At 38.7% G+C, this 16,585-nt stretch overlaps 1 protein-coding gene and 1 long non-coding RNA gene across 2 annotated transcripts in view; one reads left to right on the forward strand and one right to left on the reverse strand.

Moving 5' to 3' along the window:
* Positions 1-4,665, reverse strand: part of LOC108883345 (uncharacterized) — a 49,575-nt gene extending 44,910 nt beyond the window's left edge. Inside the window, exons 1-2 of the long non-coding RNA XR_001960926.2 lie at positions 4,525-4,665; positions 4,262-4,361 (exon numbers count right to left, since the gene is read on the reverse strand). This is a non-coding gene — a long non-coding RNA (uncharacterized LOC108883345). The remainder of the gene's footprint in view (positions 1-4,261; positions 4,362-4,524) is intronic.
* The window catches only part of LOC108883343 (corticotropin-releasing factor receptor 2), a 33,099-nt gene that overhangs the window by 12,417 nt on the left and 4,097 nt on the right, over positions 1-16,585 (forward strand). The window contains exons 3-11 of the mRNA XM_018676330.2: positions 7,165-7,250; positions 7,811-7,917; positions 9,271-9,388; positions 9,580-9,733; positions 12,928-12,988; positions 13,081-13,153; positions 13,700-13,785; positions 15,188-15,323; positions 15,870-15,911. Coding sequence (XP_018531846.1) covers positions 7,165-7,250; positions 7,811-7,917; positions 9,271-9,388; positions 9,580-9,733; positions 12,928-12,988; positions 13,081-13,153; positions 13,700-13,785; positions 15,188-15,323; positions 15,870-15,911 — 863 coding nt within the window. The remainder of the gene's footprint in view (positions 1-7,164; positions 7,251-7,810; positions 7,918-9,270; positions 9,389-9,579; positions 9,734-12,927; positions 12,989-13,080; positions 13,154-13,699; positions 13,786-15,187; positions 15,324-15,869; positions 15,912-16,585) is intronic.

Consider the following 16,585-nt stretch of genomic DNA (forward strand, 5'->3'; position numbering starts at 1 on the left):
TGACATCAATTCCATTTGCAGCTGTTAAATGCAACAAGTTAATTCTCCTGGAACAATTTAAAATGCATAATTAGATGCATAAATAATCCATCGGAATAGATTTTTAAAATGCGACAGGTCAAAGTTATGAGGTAGCATATTTGAGCAATGAAGTGCCAATTACATGGAAGTCAGCAGTCAAATGCATATATATGAAAATATGACAGCTCTCAGCCTCAAAGTTATATTGCAGCAAAAGTACCAGGGAGTTCTCACTTGGTGGGATGAGTTCAAATACTTTGTGATGTATGCATGACTTGTGATCTAACATAGCCTGGACTTTCACTGGTGCCTCCTCAGAATAAACCTCCCAGAGAATTACTTGAGGTAATCAGTGTGTGCTGATAATGCCAGAGAGCCAGAGGCTTTGTTTTGCTTTGAAAAGGATCAGCACCTCTGACAAAATGTAGAACAGAGCGAATGTGACAAGGACAGCACAGTATTATTTTTTGTGAAGTGGGTTAGCTGCCACGTTGCGTTTGATCAAACCTGGGTCAATCAAGGGCTGGGGAACAGTTGCATTTCAATGTGGTGATGTTGGCAAGTTTGTGTTGACAGGTTAGACTCGCTGGAGACTAACGTTTTATGATCCGAACCGCAGGTCATGTGGGTCATAAATATATGATTTATTTGAAAACCGGATGCAGTCTTATCATTTCTTTCCAGATAGAGAACAGTTTGCGTTTCCCATTATATTGCACAGAGGGAGCGCCTGCTTCCTGCCTTCATGTGTGATTTAATTCTGCATTAATCTGTCACAAGTGTCTTCTGGGATGTGTTTTGGGGCAAACATATAATTTAGGGCACTCCTTTTCCAGCTAGATGATAAGTAGAGGGAACATGTGAGGAAAAGGAAAAAAAAAAAAACACTTTTTTTTATTTGCCCTTTGAAAAGGACTCTTTTGCATCTAAGACAAGAGGGGCAGGAGCAGTCCATGACACACACGAGAGCACACACACACACACACACACACACACACACAAAAAGCAAAAACAGCAGACTTTGAGATGAGATGCCAGCCTAAAAATGGTACGAACCGTTGTGACAATTAAAAAGCAAACATTACCCAAAAAACAGCTCCAGACAAAGATCAAAGATTTAGTGCTTTAGTGGCTCCCCAGGGCCAGGCTTTCACAGAAGAGCATAGTTGTATATCTTTTTGGTTTACATGTGTTGCTCATTCTACAAAAGTACGGTCCTTACAAGTTATACCTCATTGTAAAGGTGACTAATCAGGCTTTCCAATGATATATAATACAACACCAATTGATATTAAAGGGGAGAAATAATTGACGTTTCCAAACTTTTTTTTACTTTACTTTAGTTTACTTTCCACTATTGTCTTTGTCTGTAAAAGTAATGAAGGCACGACTTAATAAAAGAAGAGCAGAAACTGAAATTGCAGTTATCTCATTATATTACTGAAAACCTAATTAAAAGGAAGAGGATGACACAAAATAATGACCGATAATGACTGATTTTAGAAGTTAGGAGCGTTATCTAACAGAATTTCTCTGAAAGCTCTTACATTTTTTATACACATTTCCCAAAGCAGGTCTTATAGTAAGAGTGAGCACAAGTACACACCATTATAAGCCAGGTTCTCTGAGCGGTTGAGGAGGACGTACAGGGAACGCGGTGTATAAACATTCAAAGATTACATAACCCACAAGGCGTGAATGTAAATGACAGTTTACATTTAGAATTCCTCAGTATTAAAACAAAGCAAGTACTCCACAGATTTGTCATTGCAGTCTCAACCCTGTGGGCCAGAGATATTGTCTTTTTCATTTTCACACATCCCTCCTGGTCAAAACCTGGTGCCTACATTACCCATAATGCAAATCAACCATTGTTATTCTACTAGCAGCTAATGCAGCCTCAAACCACTAGCCTCAAACAGGGATGAGGAGTAAACTCACTTCTTTAACTAACTCCACACACCCCCCCCGGACGTTTTTCAAACTTGTAGTCTTCAGCCCCAGAGGACAACGACTCAAATGACGCCACCCGAGGCAACCTGTCACCCACAAAGGCCCTTATACAACTTTTTTCTCTCATGCAGCAGCACTCACCTAGATCTGTAAAGAGACTTTGATGTGTAAAAATCGATGGCACTCCACTCTAATGCACAGTCAACAGTCAGAGCTTTCAGCTCGCTGCCCGAGGCAGACTTTTTCCTTAAGCACATTTGTCACTTACTAACAAAGAGCATCAGCGGCTTAAGATCTAATCAGATTTAACATGAAATGAATGAATCAGAAACAATAAAGTTGTCGGTAAAACATGCAGTTTCCGGCTCCATTAGCAGCTTTTAAGATGGACTTATAATTCTACAAAGGTAGGGGGGACTTGTCAGTCTATGATCATTTCTAAGAGCATCTTATGTTGTGATGCTTTTAGGAAATACTCCTTAATGTTAAGGTTCATAAAATGCATAGCCTTAAAATATGTTAGGGAAATAGGGCTCAGTTTAATAAAACTGTGTTTATGACACACACCATCATTTACTGCCGGTGATAAATGATGTAAACGTCAATATCAGTCTTTCATGATTGACTTGTGACACTATCATTATTCCTCATCATACTTTTTGTGTTGTCATCTTTTATTTGCTTCCCCTCGACTCCTGCTTTCATGTCCTCACTTGTCCTCTGTCATCTAGCAGCTTTGCTCCGGTCCCTGCTGCCTAAATGAAATAACATACGGCCATGAGCTGTGAGATTCCCATGCTGCTATGGTACGGCCTACTTTACTCTGTCCCCGGCTCATGAAATTAAATTTCACATAGCTAGAAGGAAATACTGCCGTAACTGGCTCAGGTGCACCAACTCGCATGAGCTGTTTTGATCACTCAGCTCAGATATATTATGGCCTTTCATGCTCACAATGGTTTGAAACTCATCCGGATAGAAAGCTCCAGTTTTACTCACATGTTTCGGTTTGTTTTTGTGAAACAAGTGAATTTGCAATAAGCTGTGAGCGGCAGCTCAGCACTTTGAGGAGACGTACCAGTCATGTCATATCTTTTTTTTTTTTCCCCTCCTTTGTTTGAGTCCATCCATCAAGAAAACCGACCTCCCAGCACAAAAGTAACACAGAACTAAAGAGACAGATGACAAACTAAAGCACAGAGCAATCAAACACTAGAAAGAGAACAGCAGGCTTACACAACCTTTAAGTGAAAAATGTTGTACTTTAATATTCCTGTGGCATTGTTGCAGATCCCACGGTTGGTAGCACAGCAACAATCAGCCGAAAGAAACAGGCCAAGCTCAGCAGCAGCAGTGGCGAAGACACACACTGTTTGGTTTGTCTTTGAGATTAGTTAAGAGAATTTATCGCTAATTTATTGCACAATTGATAACTGAATCTATTATGTTTTCCGTCCCTAATTGAAGCACCACTTATGCATGAACAACCAATCTACAGTTATGTAATACAAAGCTCCTTCCCTCATTTATCTCAACAATCAAGCTTCTAGTCCTCTAATCCTCGAACAATCATGTTTGCATGTACATGTTTGATCGTCCAAGAAAAGCAAGAAAGTTGGCTGGGCGGCTGGTGGAGGAGGTGGGCAGCGCTGGCACAGAGTACGCCACTTGGGAATTGCACATTTTTCTCTCATCTCCTTATGTGTCTTTACACCAGCAGAGTGTGGTCAGTGTTAGGTTGCTGACAGCATTGTTAAAGCTTTATCTCATTCCCTAAAGTCGACAGAGGCTTGAGTCATTAAGTGATTTTTATTTTAGCTGTGCGAAAACAATACCCCGTAAGGGCGAGAAAAAATGAAGAGAATAGCTTTATCATGTGTAATGCACAGATGGTTAGACAGAAAGACGCTCTCTCTCTCTCTGCACCAGTGCCTTGAATTAGTCCTGCCTCAGTGGAATAGCTCACAGGGACAAACCTTACAACCTGCTCCCCTTCCTCTATTTCTGCACCATCACTGTTTGTTTCATAAACCCAGTGTGATATTTGCCTGGAGAGACTGGGAACTTTATCTGGAAAGCACCTTGTGCCGTTTCTGGAATATAAGCTCGGGCCACATAAAATGTGCGGTTTTATATGGGTTTTTGTGATTTTCTTTGCAGATAGAACGTGGTTCAGGATAGGATCGTGTTTTGCAAATGAATGTATGATTTAAAGGCAGTTTAAGGAGTTTAAAAGACTAAAAGCTTGGACTGCCACACTCTTACTTATGAGATGATGCAGGCTTACCTTAATGGAGGAGTGTTAACTGTTGTTGACCTGAGGTGATGCCAGTATCCTGTAGATGCTGTCATGCTGACTCTTGACTCTGAAGCTTGATTCTCCAAAACTGTTTCAACAACATAAAGGGATATGATTGTGATCATCTGCACAGATTATATATCATGCATTTTACGGTATGATAATTGTGCTGGGATGAGGAACATAAATATCATTGCTTTGTCAAGGATCAGAAATTGGGAGACTTTAAGAAAAAGTTCAAAACAGTTCACCTTTATTAAGCCGAGCAAACAAAAGCAGGTAAGAACAAGCAGGAGGTGAAGTCAGGAAGTGGGTAGTGATCAACAGGCAAGAGAACCAGGCAACGGCTCAGTCCAAAAATAAGTAGGAGGTCAAACTGGGCAGGCAAAAACAGATAAGTGAGGCTGGAAAGCTACAGCTGAGATGAAACAACAAACAATCTGGCAGAGTGCAGGGGGAAATGGGCCAGTATATATACCAGGAAGTAATTGGGGAACAAGGAGCAGGTGAGTGGGTGGGCGGGGCAGGAGTCAGGTGACTTGAAGGCGGGAAAGGCAGGGGTTACTACAGGGCAGGTGTGAGTAGCAGGGTGACAGGAGAGTTAGTGATACTTGGCAAAGGCAGGCAGAAAATAAATGAATGCAGGAGTAAATTGTGACATGCTTATTTGTTGATATAAATTATGAAATGTCGTTATTTGCCTGCCAACTAGCTTCTTATCCCAAAGACTTGTGGATTATTTCAAAATGCATGTTTATTGTTTTGTATACCTCAAAGGAAAAAAAAAGGGGAATAATGTCCAGTCCCTTTCAATTATGTTTAGTTCGTAAACAAATAAGTAAATATGTACAGTAGAGATTGCCTCATTTTCGATAAATAGCTTTTGAATTAAAATCAGGTTAACGCAAAACTACATACAAAAACAAATGGATATAATTGAATGCAATAACTGAGATCATACATTTGATGTTAGTCAGTTGTAAGGGTGTTTTCTTCAAACATTATGGTTCCATTGTCTAATAAGGAGCCTTTTAATTGACTCTTCGTAATGGGTTCTAAATGAACAAAGTTAATAAGAACATCTTTTGGATTACCAGCCTGGGAAAAAACATTGCTTTTGGCTGTTATTAGAAGTTATTAGAAGGCCAGAAGCTTGGAGGTCAAATGGTGAAATTAGAGGGTTTTCCAGATAAAGCTTTGAAAATGACCATAAAGTTGAATCAACTCCTTTATTACTTCATGTCTGCAGCCCCAACTCTCTATATGTTCAAGGTGCACAGACATTAGTTGTCCTGTCACGGCCGTTTAGACTGCACAGGAACCCTGTGCACAAGGCAACTGATCAATGAAAATGTCGAGGCAGTTTTTAGCCGAGTTAAACAAACAAGCACAGAGGTTTTTTTTAGAATGGATAGCAATCCACTTGGGGATACACACACTACTCATTCAAGAGCTTTAGTGCTTTAACCGGCTTTGATTTACCACTCTCTGTTCTCGGCTAAACTGCTCAAACAGTTGAGAATTGGGATTTTCCCTCTTAAATACAACACAAAGCACTGTCTTGTCACGTACTGCCATAAGTTAAATAAAAAGCATAATGTGAGCCTGATTTAAAGGAGCTTTTTCTACTTCTCTGTTTCTAGCTGATACAAGTGGCCGTCTGCTCTCTGCTCTCTAAACACAAATGTCAAATTGTGTAACATTCATTCAAATGCAAAGGATCTTCCCCTGCTGCTGCTGCTGTCACTGCTTCTAGAGTCACTGTTGGAATGTCTGAGGTGCATGGTTTCCTCACTGTTGTTTACAAGAATCTTTGAGTCAAGATGAGTGAATAATAAGAACATTGCAATCTATGCTTGTCTGAGATTTGTCTAAACTGCTAATACCCATCAGGAAAACATCAGTATTATGCAACTTTCCAAACAATGAGACAAACATAATTATTCATTTATACGACCATGTATTTTGGGAAGTATAACTGAGGCCCCAGGGCTCATTTACTCACAAGTAATTGGATTATTTGATGCAACATAAGAACATATTTATCAACTTAAGTTGAGCTAAATTGATCCTACAGTGAATTCAGGATACAGTAATCTGACATTTAGGTGTTTGCAGTTAAACGATACACAGTGGAAGCATTGACCTGTCAAAATATTGTTTGGTAAAATAATAAAAGGCAAACTGAATGAAAACAGTATACACCCAAAAGTGGTGACCTCTGACATCTGTATAATTGATGAGAATGTGCTCATGCACAATAATAAAAAAAACTAAATACATGATGTGTATCTCTGCAGCAGAGTGATTTAAATTATCACTTAAAGTGGCCGGTCATAATAGAAGAAAAAATAACCGTTACAATGTGTTGCCGCTCTGTTTCCCGCCCAACCCTTTATACATTTTTCAGTGTCGAAGAGATAAAAAGCCAGCAGAATGCGTGATGAGAAAACTGCAAAATGAAAAAATTCTGTTCAAAGATGATTATGGAAAGCAGGTTTTAAAAGATATGCAAATAAAACGACAGCGTAAGAGGCTTTGCTTTTCCTCACCATGAATAAAATTTTGTATTGCTAAATCAGTATTCTGTGTAAGACGCAGGCAAATAGTAGTGCTCAACTTTGAACTGAGGTTTGAAGAAATTACAAGGATGTTTTTAGCTTACCTACTTGGCAAACACTTCCATAACCTTGCCACAACAAATAACAGGCTTGCACTGATTCGTCTGAATGCACTGTCGGAATACAGAAGGGAGCTGACCAATAAACACTAGAAACTATCTCTCAGTACATTTCAATACAAGTATTTTTAAATGCTCAACAGTATATGGAACATGCTACAATGCTGCAATTACAGTCTCCTCAGCCGTGCTCCTAACTCTTTTCTTGCAGGGAGTGCGTACAGGGAGTGCATGGAAAACGGGACGTGGGCGTTGAAGAGCAATTACTCCAATTGTGAACCCATTTTGGAGGAGAAGGTTAGCGTGGCAATGCAGGAGCGATCCCTCTACACCCTTCATTCTGTACACAATCTGTTAATCATTTCAGATAAATGTTCATCACCGCCTCTCATCATTACATTAATGGCACGCATGGAAAACCAGTTAGATATAGGAGAGTAATGTGGCGTTTTGATCACTCAAAGCTTATCGATTTGCATTTTGTTTTAAACACTTTTAACATTTGTTTCCAGATGACTTGATGAATGCATTAAGCAAAGTCTTGCCTGCGTCCCTATCAGCAAAACCTGAGGGCACACTGTAAGACTGATTTATTGTATGTAATGAGTTTTGGCCTGATTACCTCACATTATGTCTCCTGATTAAGTGTATTTTTGGGTCTTGCTCTATTTTCTCAGATCATTTTAAGCCACATCATGTGAAGTGTGTCAATGACATTTGCCTTTGTCTCAACACAGTGCAGCCTAGTCAGATAGACACGCTGGTTCTTTTCATGTATTCATGCAATCCTGACCTCTCTTCTTTGTTCTATAATCCATCTGTACATTAAACAAGTAATTCATGTGTTGTCTTTCCAGAGAAAATATCCAATGCATTATAAAATCGCGCTGATCATCAACTACCTAGGCCACTGTATCTCTGTGGGAGCTCTAGTCGTGGCCTTCATTCTCTTCTTGTGCTTAAGGCAAGTACAGAAATAGTGCCTATCTAAATGTGTCCTGTATGCCTGAGACCTCATGGAAGACAATCAGGGAAATTCATGAAATAGCCCCGGACTGCTTATCATTAACTCGCTTATGTCAAATGAATAGATGTCGGCAGCTCGGCTCAGCTGGAGCACTCAGGCTAAGAGAGGCATAATGTGCATTTCATAACACTTCTTTATCCAGGCAGTTGTACCTATTTTCAGGTCCTGGTTTAAACACACATATACACACATGCACCTACATCTGTTACAATGGAAAAAGGCAAACACCAAACAGCCTCTGCTCTGCTGTGCAAATATTGATTTTTTTTTTTTTTTTTTTTTTTTTTTTTTTAGATTAAAGACCAGAATAGTCAATATTTTTGTTCTACGATTAAATCTCTTTAGATTTCATGACACAGTCTCCAGCTACTTTGTGTTTTACCCATAGAAGGATCTTGTCGGCAGGATGGAAAATTGTCTGGCAGAAGCATTTTGACCATCAAACTCTCTGTTAAAAGCCTGGCAAAATAAATTATTCAACTTCTAATAGCTCTTTTAAAGCATGATGAGCCACCATATCTACAATATTTAGTAGTGGGAGTTCTTAAACTCCATTTTGCATCTAAATCACATTGCTTTTTTTCTCTGAGTCATAACTGAGTCAAATCTGAACACACATACCCATGGTCATAGATTGAGTGTGACTTATTATCTGTGGATACAGTGCAGATTGGAACTGCTGATAGTTAATTCAGCATATGTTTAAGTAAATTAAAAGAAAAGATAGGACTGGACCAATTACTGTATATAAAGATAGGTACACCTCCACTTTCTCCTACTGTAAAAAAAGGAAGCCAAAATATCCAGGATACATCTTGAGATGGGTGCCCTGCTTAGCCTATTGCTATTGTGAACCGACCTCGGATAAGCAGAAGAAACTGAACTGAACTGAACAGCAGTCAATCATGATGTCACACCCCCTTTTATTAGCATCAAATAAATAATTAAACCCAAACTCTTCAGAACATCATGAACACAGAACTGACAGAAACTAGTGGTCAAGATATTTTGACTTCACTTTTGAGGAGCTGTCACTGTATCCATCTTCCTGTCCAGTCCAATGAGTGGACAGGCTTCATGTCAGGCTTTGCAGACTGTTCATGAATTACTGGAGCCTCTATCTGCAGTGACACGACTGCTCAAACAGTATAAGAAACAACTTCCAGTCTAACCGGACTATGTATGACACAGGTCTGGCAATAGTCACACCTAGAATCTCATTTTACCACAAATACTGTCTCTGTGAAAGCATGATAATCAAACATCTCTTCCATTTGACCTGTGGTTTAGGAGCATTCGATGTCTTCGAAACATCATCCACTGGAATCTGATCACCACCTTCATACTGAGGAATGTTATGTGGTTTTTACTTCAGCTAATTGATCACAACATTCATGAGAGCAACGAGGTAAGAGCACTGATGCATCATGGGCTGTTGCAATGTATATTTACTTGAAGTGAGAGTACAGAAAGCAATTAAAAAGTCTTGATAAGTAAGATAGTCCAAAAAGATATACAAAAAGATATACTACTACACACCAAGAGAAGTGGTTGCGTTTCTGATGACTTTGCATCTTGTCTTTTCTTTCTCTTTTTCAGCCCTGGTGTCGATTAATCACAACAATATACAATTACTTCGTGGTGACAAACTTTTTTTGGATGTTTGTTGAAGGATGTTACCTTCACACAGCCATTGTAATGACCTATTCAACCGATAAGCTCAGAAAGTGGGTCTTCCTTTTCATCGGCTGGTGTGAGTATGCTCATGTTGACAGTGCATTAGTAACGCTACACTCAGCTCTTTGTTCTGTACAATACACAGGATTCATGGTTTGGTACACTTAGAATATTAGTGATTTTTACTGAAAATGCTGAATGACAATAGAAGTGTTTGGCCCCTCTTATTCACAACAATGTATTAAAACAGCATTTTTCTTATGGAAAATGCAAATTGCAAATATTAGAACCTGAGTTACACTTAATATCAATAATAATTAATTATTATAAATAATAATAATAATTGATTTTGTAGACATGTGTTGTGTGATCCTTTGTTATATCGTTAACATACAGTATGTGAAGACAGATTTTTTCTTTGCATTCTTAAATGAAAACCGCAGCTTTGTTTGACATTTCACCCCAATGCAGAGTGAGCATTTGCTTGAATGAAAGCAGTTAAATGAAGGCTGGTCAACAAGCGAAGTAGAGGGAGACCCTTTAGTGCTTCAGACTGGAGATAAGGATTTCGTAAGAGAACGGAGCAGCAGTCAAGTATAGAAAATGACATTCTTTGTGCTTGACTTCCACTAATAGAATGAGTTTTGAACATGTAGCAGATGCCCCTTCATGTCCACATAAATTATCTAGGCTCACCTTGACTTAAATTGTTAGAGAAAGCATATTGTAAGCTGAAAGAGTTGACAGAGCCAAAAAAAAAAAAAAAAAAAAAAAAAAACCCAGTGTCAGTACTGTGAGTATTACATCTTGAGGCAGAAAACGCACATGGAAACATGCTTCATTGCTTCCCTGACATTTCCTTCTTTTCTTTTTATGTAATGGACATTGTGTGTTCTTTTAGAGAGAGGAAAAAAAAGATACTTCACCGCATCAGACTACTATGACTCAACAGAGCTTTATGAACACAAGGAAGAATCAAATATAAATATATAACTAGCACAGAACATATTATTGTTAATGACAGTTGGATGACATGATTGGGAAACTCATATTGGCCTTAAAATAGAAATAACCCAAGGGGCATATCACACATATCAATCTAATTACAATGACCTAAAATGATAAAGATATTAAGGAACTGACAGCTTTTCTTATGATGATTATATTATCTACGAAGCCTCATGCAGGAAGGTCAACTCATCAGTACTTGAAATTCACTAATCTCTCCTGCAGGTGTAGATTAAACTTTGTTTAAATTCAGTCTTACACTATGGCTGCATGAACTGGATGTTCTATATTTGAAAAATAGTAGGTTCACTGTCTGTAAATGATGCCTTTCACCTACTGCATGACATGTCATCATGTCATCTGTGTAAAGAACATGGTAACGGTAATTTACCTGTTCTAAAAGATATGACTTTATTGATCGCCAGAGGGGAATTCATATGTTACCACAGCAGAGGAAACAGGCTGAAGAAGAATCAGATAAAGGAATGATTGTTTAAAATGTATTACATAGAATAAAATATGACAGTAAGATAAGCGTCTGAAATAGAAACAGGTGCAGTAAAGGTCTCTTACTGTTAAATTTTTACTACTGCTGCATTCAGGAAACCATGAGCCAGTGAAGAGATTGGGTTTCTCATTGTGCCACTGATATTAATCTTGAGAGATTGTTAATTAGAATTCATTAGCAAATGATGGAAGTAGGGCATATTAAATCTGTCTTCCACTGGAGGCCTGATGTTAGCTGGGATGAAAATAGTTTTAGTACTGTATTCTTTCAGCTCCACTCAAAGTCACTGATCGTTTCACCTTTACGCCCATCTGATCCACTTTGTCCAGCTGCTGTTTTAAACACATCTGATTTGCGCACCGGCTAATGATATTTAGCTAGGAGATATTTTGCTCAATTAGCTTGTCGGCTCACCGTAGGGTGAAAAAGTCAAGAATCAACTGCTTGTTTTAAAGGAACGGGCTTTCCTTGAACTGTAGTCCTGATTAGTTTGGGGTAGCAGTGACATATTCCAATAGGTTGTACTTTTTATCTAAACATCTGAACATGCAGCTTGTAAAATAAGTATAAACTCTGAAACGCAGACTGCATTAACATGAAAACAAAGTGTGTGTAGATTAATACACTGGAAAAAAAATCAGTATTGCATAAAAATCTTTCAAATCAGGGAAATAAATCTGATGGCAGCACACTACAGTAAATTCAGATTGTTTTATTTTATCATGGAAGATTCAGCCACACTTGATCAGACTTGATAAAATAAAATCCCTGGAGCCAACTGAGTAGCCGTCCTCTCCTCAAAACATGTTACTGCCATGGTGAGCGCCTAATTTGTGGTTTGCATTCAGTAAACAACTCACGCTGCTCACAGATTACTGCTGAAATGTGGTCTGTGTTCAGCAGAGAGAGCTGCATATTGGCCCTAAATGAAATGGAGAATGGTGTTTGTGCATTTTAGCAAGTGGTAGAATTTAACATGTACTGGTCTTTTTCTATGATTCATACGTACAGTATGAAAATCACTATGTTTTAAATAAAGTCAGCACCCAGGTATAAGCACATATATCCATTATTTCTCTGCCGCCTGTCTATGTGGGCAGCAGCTGTTATTGTTGAGTGATGTGTCATATGACTGTGAAGTCTGCAGGCGTAAATGTTGTTGCTGTAGCTGACACTGTGAGCCTTTTAGGGGAGAAAAATGGGAACATGTTTCTTTTTTTTTCCCAAGTTTGCACTCTGTAGAGTCTTGTTACGTTTGATCAAGCTGTACAAATAGAGTGTGTGGTTTTCACCTTCATCACTCACCGCCTCCAATGCCATGTAAAAGCTGTTTGTAGGTATGTTACCAAAGCCATGGTGTGGAAAGCACAATAGCCAGTCTAGCTGGGGGATTGACTGGGAAGAAATGGAAATAAATACGAAGAGCTGATTAGGGAATTTGGGAACAGGTTGGACAGTAGAGTCAGGTGGCTTAAAGGCAGTTACTGCAGCACAGGAGGACGTGGCAGAGTCTCAGTTGACAGGAGAGATATCACCCACCCATTAGCTACGCAGTTTATCCTTTGAGGGTAGCGGAAAGGAGGGCTGGAGCCAATCCCAGCTGACACTGGATGAGAGGCGGTATACAACCGGTCGCAGGGCCAACAGGAGAGTTTAGTAACATGGAAAAGGCAGGAGGAGAATGAATAAATGCATGAATGAACTGTGAATGACCTGTTTAATTGAATATTTCTATTTATTTATTTATTTTACAGGTATTCCATTCCCCATAATAGTAGCCTGGGCCATTGGAAAGTTGTATTATGAAAACGAACAGTAAGTATTCTATAGCCAAGTTCCTCTGATGTTTTCTGAAAAACTTCTACTGCTACTGATGCTACTGATTCTTTCTTCTCCTGTGTCAACAGATGCTGGTTTGGTAAAGAACCTGGAAAATATATGGATTACATTTACCAAGGACCAGTTATTCTAGTGCTTCTGGTAAGCGACAAAGCAGAAAGCCACTACACTGTGTTTATTATTTTTGCTTTGTTTGTAGGAACCATTCATTCATATAACACGCACTTTACTCTAACATAAGATTTATCACTAATGTCTGCCTGTAGGTGAACTGATGAAAAAAAAAATAAAAATCTGCCCCCGAAATGAAAATGGTTTCATAACGAAAGCCATTTCCATCCCTGCAACTAACCCATCAAAAGGTGGAATTAATCTTCCTGATGGGTTGAGACATTTTCACACATAAGAAAAAAAGAAATTGCATTGATAGAAATGTACCCCACTAATGGTTATGTACAAGCTGTAACCAGTGTGTAGTAGCGCAGTGGCCGGTTCTGATTTGTGTGCTCTTCTGACATTGTCTTGTTGAGTAAGGAGGTGACGCTGACTTGTGTCACCCTCTGCTGCTCCTACTCAGCATTTAATGGGCAAAGTATGTTGGCAGCAGAAAATTGCTCTCAGTGCATTTCAGTGAGAGCCATTAGCACAGAGTTCAAAACTAATTTTTTTTTGTGCCTTCCTCCCTAGATAAATTTTGTTTTCCTCTTCAACATAGTAAGAATTCTCATGACCAAACTAAGAGCTTCAACTACATCTGAAACAATACAGTACAGGTGAGTTGATTCTGTGTGTGATTGTGTATGATATAGAAATTACACCTTCTGTTTGATCCTTCTATGGACAACATGCAGTGCTTCGAGGCTGTGAAGAAATGCATTTTTAGCATCAAAGTAGCCTGTTTAGAAAGCAGACTACTTTGAATCAGTATAATTGGATGTCATTTAATACAAATCAGTGAGCTCAACCCCAAGTATTCTCTCACTGAGAGGATATTTGGGGATCAAAGGATTCAACATTAATGACAATAAATTCAAATCACTGCCAAGTACTGTAATAGATACAGATCCATTATCATTTTTATGGCTTTTGCTGTGCCTCTTTCAGGCTAAGTGTTGCCTGTAATTGCAGTTATTGTTGGTAAATGAAAAACAATAAATCACACTAACACCCTAGAACCTATTTCTTTGATGTGTGTTGCTTTCTAATCTTTTACAAGCCTATTTTTTCAGTTGTAGTTTGTGATATGTTTCCCACAACACTTCCTGTAGCACAAGGATAGAATTAGGTTGAATTAGGTTGCATGGAGGAGAGCCCGTGGCAGACAGTGGAAAGGATTGTGGAGTATGTTATATAAAAAATGGTGCTGTAGATGTACCTGTCATATTTTTAAAAAATACTCAAGTCTAGACAAAGAAATTGAGCTGAGTGAGCACAAAGTAGTTACAGTACTTGCATGTAAGAGGCCATTTCATTTAGTCCACCAACCAGAGGTGGAGAACATCTCATGTGTCTGACAGGACTTGACGAATGAGTAATGGCAGAGATTTGGTGTGTGCTCGAGAGAGGTGAGCATTTATGTTGTTGTGTTGTGCCTAAAACCACTAAAACTCTGTTTGTTTTCTCGCCCTTTATGACTGTGTCAAGTGCATTTTTCTCCTTGAGGGATCATTTGGAGTGTTTACAGTGTCACAGCTCAGACAACTTCAATTCAGGCTTTTCAGGGTAGAGTTGGATTTATGGTTGTTTGTTGACAGACATGCTGATATGAGCCATGCAGATTTAAGTGAGAGGAGGATTGGAGCGTCAGTCATAAAATTGTTGACTTTGAAATTCAAGATAATAGTCCCTTTTAAAATGCTGCTGGTTTTACTAGAGAATTGTGTGAATGGGATAAACAATGGAGTGAATTTGACAAGGAAAGATAGGGCTTCTGGACTACCAGAACATGTCAAGAGCACAAGCAGAAAACATATTTTATATGAGGGAATGTGTCTTAATTGCCTCGGCCATCTTGTAAACTAGACTTCTTAATAATGTGTGTGGGGAAGCAAAGTGTCGGTGGGTGTGTTTTTTCTCACTCTGCCACTGACGCAGGATCTAAAATCTAAACTCAGATGAAATCCAAATTCTTATTTTAGTCATTTTATAAATGATGTTCTGTCCTTGTCTTCACAGAAAAGCCGTGAAAGCAACGCTGGTCTTGTTACCTCTGTTGGGCATCACCTACATGCTGTTCTTTGTGAATCCGGGGGAGGACGACATCTCACAAATCGTTTTCATCTATTTTAACTCCTTTTTACAGTCTTTTCAGGTGAGAATAAGGATAATGATACAGTGTGACACTGGCCTAGAGACCCCCCCCCCACACGCAAAGTCTACATAGTGGACAATGTGAATCACGCTGATTTCATTGTGCGTTTTATCGCAGAGTTGTATCACTTCTTTCAGGATGACTTCTCAGGTTATATGCCTTGTTGTGGGAAGATGATTTGAAGTAGCATCCTGGCTGTGCTTACACACTATATGGCCCTCCCGCCTCATGTTCAGTGCTCTCAGCTGTCAGGATTAACAGGGCCACGTGGGTATGATTTCTGCTCTGTGGCCATTTTTTAAAAATCTCTCTATCTTCTGTGCTTAAATGTAAGACTCAGTGGGAGAAAAACAGGATTTCAAGCAGTTTCATAGTCAAGAATTATTTTTGGCATGGCAAGATCCGATCCTAAAATTGAACACATAATTTCTTTTGCCTTTTTATTCCATGACTACAGCATCTTAATTCTCTTACGTCTAATTAAGGGGCCATTACACAATACTGCCACATGTATTACTTCTAACTGTAATGTGTCTTATTCTGCAGGGGTTCTTTGTGTCAGTGTTTTACTGCTTTCTAAATGGAGAGGTGAGCCATTTAAGTTTTTCAAAAGACTCTCAGAATTTATGGATTTCATTCAATTGTGAAATGTGTTTTCTTGATATATGACCTTAATAAAATCCCAAATAGATTCCCCTAATTAGTGCAGTAATGTTTTTCTAACTTACCTCCTAGATACAATTTTTAAGGTTCAAACAAGGGTAGGATCAGGTAGGAACAGTTTCTGCTTCATCAGATGGTAGAAATTTGATAATGGTCCTAAAATATGCTAAAATCATTAATTTAGCTCTGTCATTTTCATCCAATTAAAATAAAAGCAAATTGCTGGATATCCAGCTGTTCGAAAGTCATTAATGCTATTACAAGAATTATACATTTGTCAGTAATTGTGAAAAATGAAGGACCCTGTTGCAGCTCTCTCCCAGCCCTCAAATAATTGAAACTTGAGAGTGGAGAAACAGACATTTAGATTTTTTTACTCACTACTTACATAGATGCAACTAGTTTTCTTGTTTTGTTTTTTCTTGTTTTACTCTTCTTTTCAAATTGTTGTTTCCATAAACCCAGAAATGTAAATTCAGTGAGAAGTTGTATTGCATTGTACTATCTGGATTGTTTGTAGGATTCAACACTCAAGTGAGCCTTTTCACTTTCTTGCCAACATTTAGATGAAAAGATCTTCCTCTTATCATCAAGAAGAT

Source organism: Lates calcarifer, linkage group LG4 (genome assembly GCF_001640805.2).
Source record: "Lates calcarifer isolate ASB-BC8 linkage group LG4, TLL_Latcal_v3, whole genome shotgun sequence".
Classification (NCBI taxonomy): domain Eukaryota; kingdom Metazoa; phylum Chordata; class Actinopteri; family Centropomidae; genus Lates; species Lates calcarifer.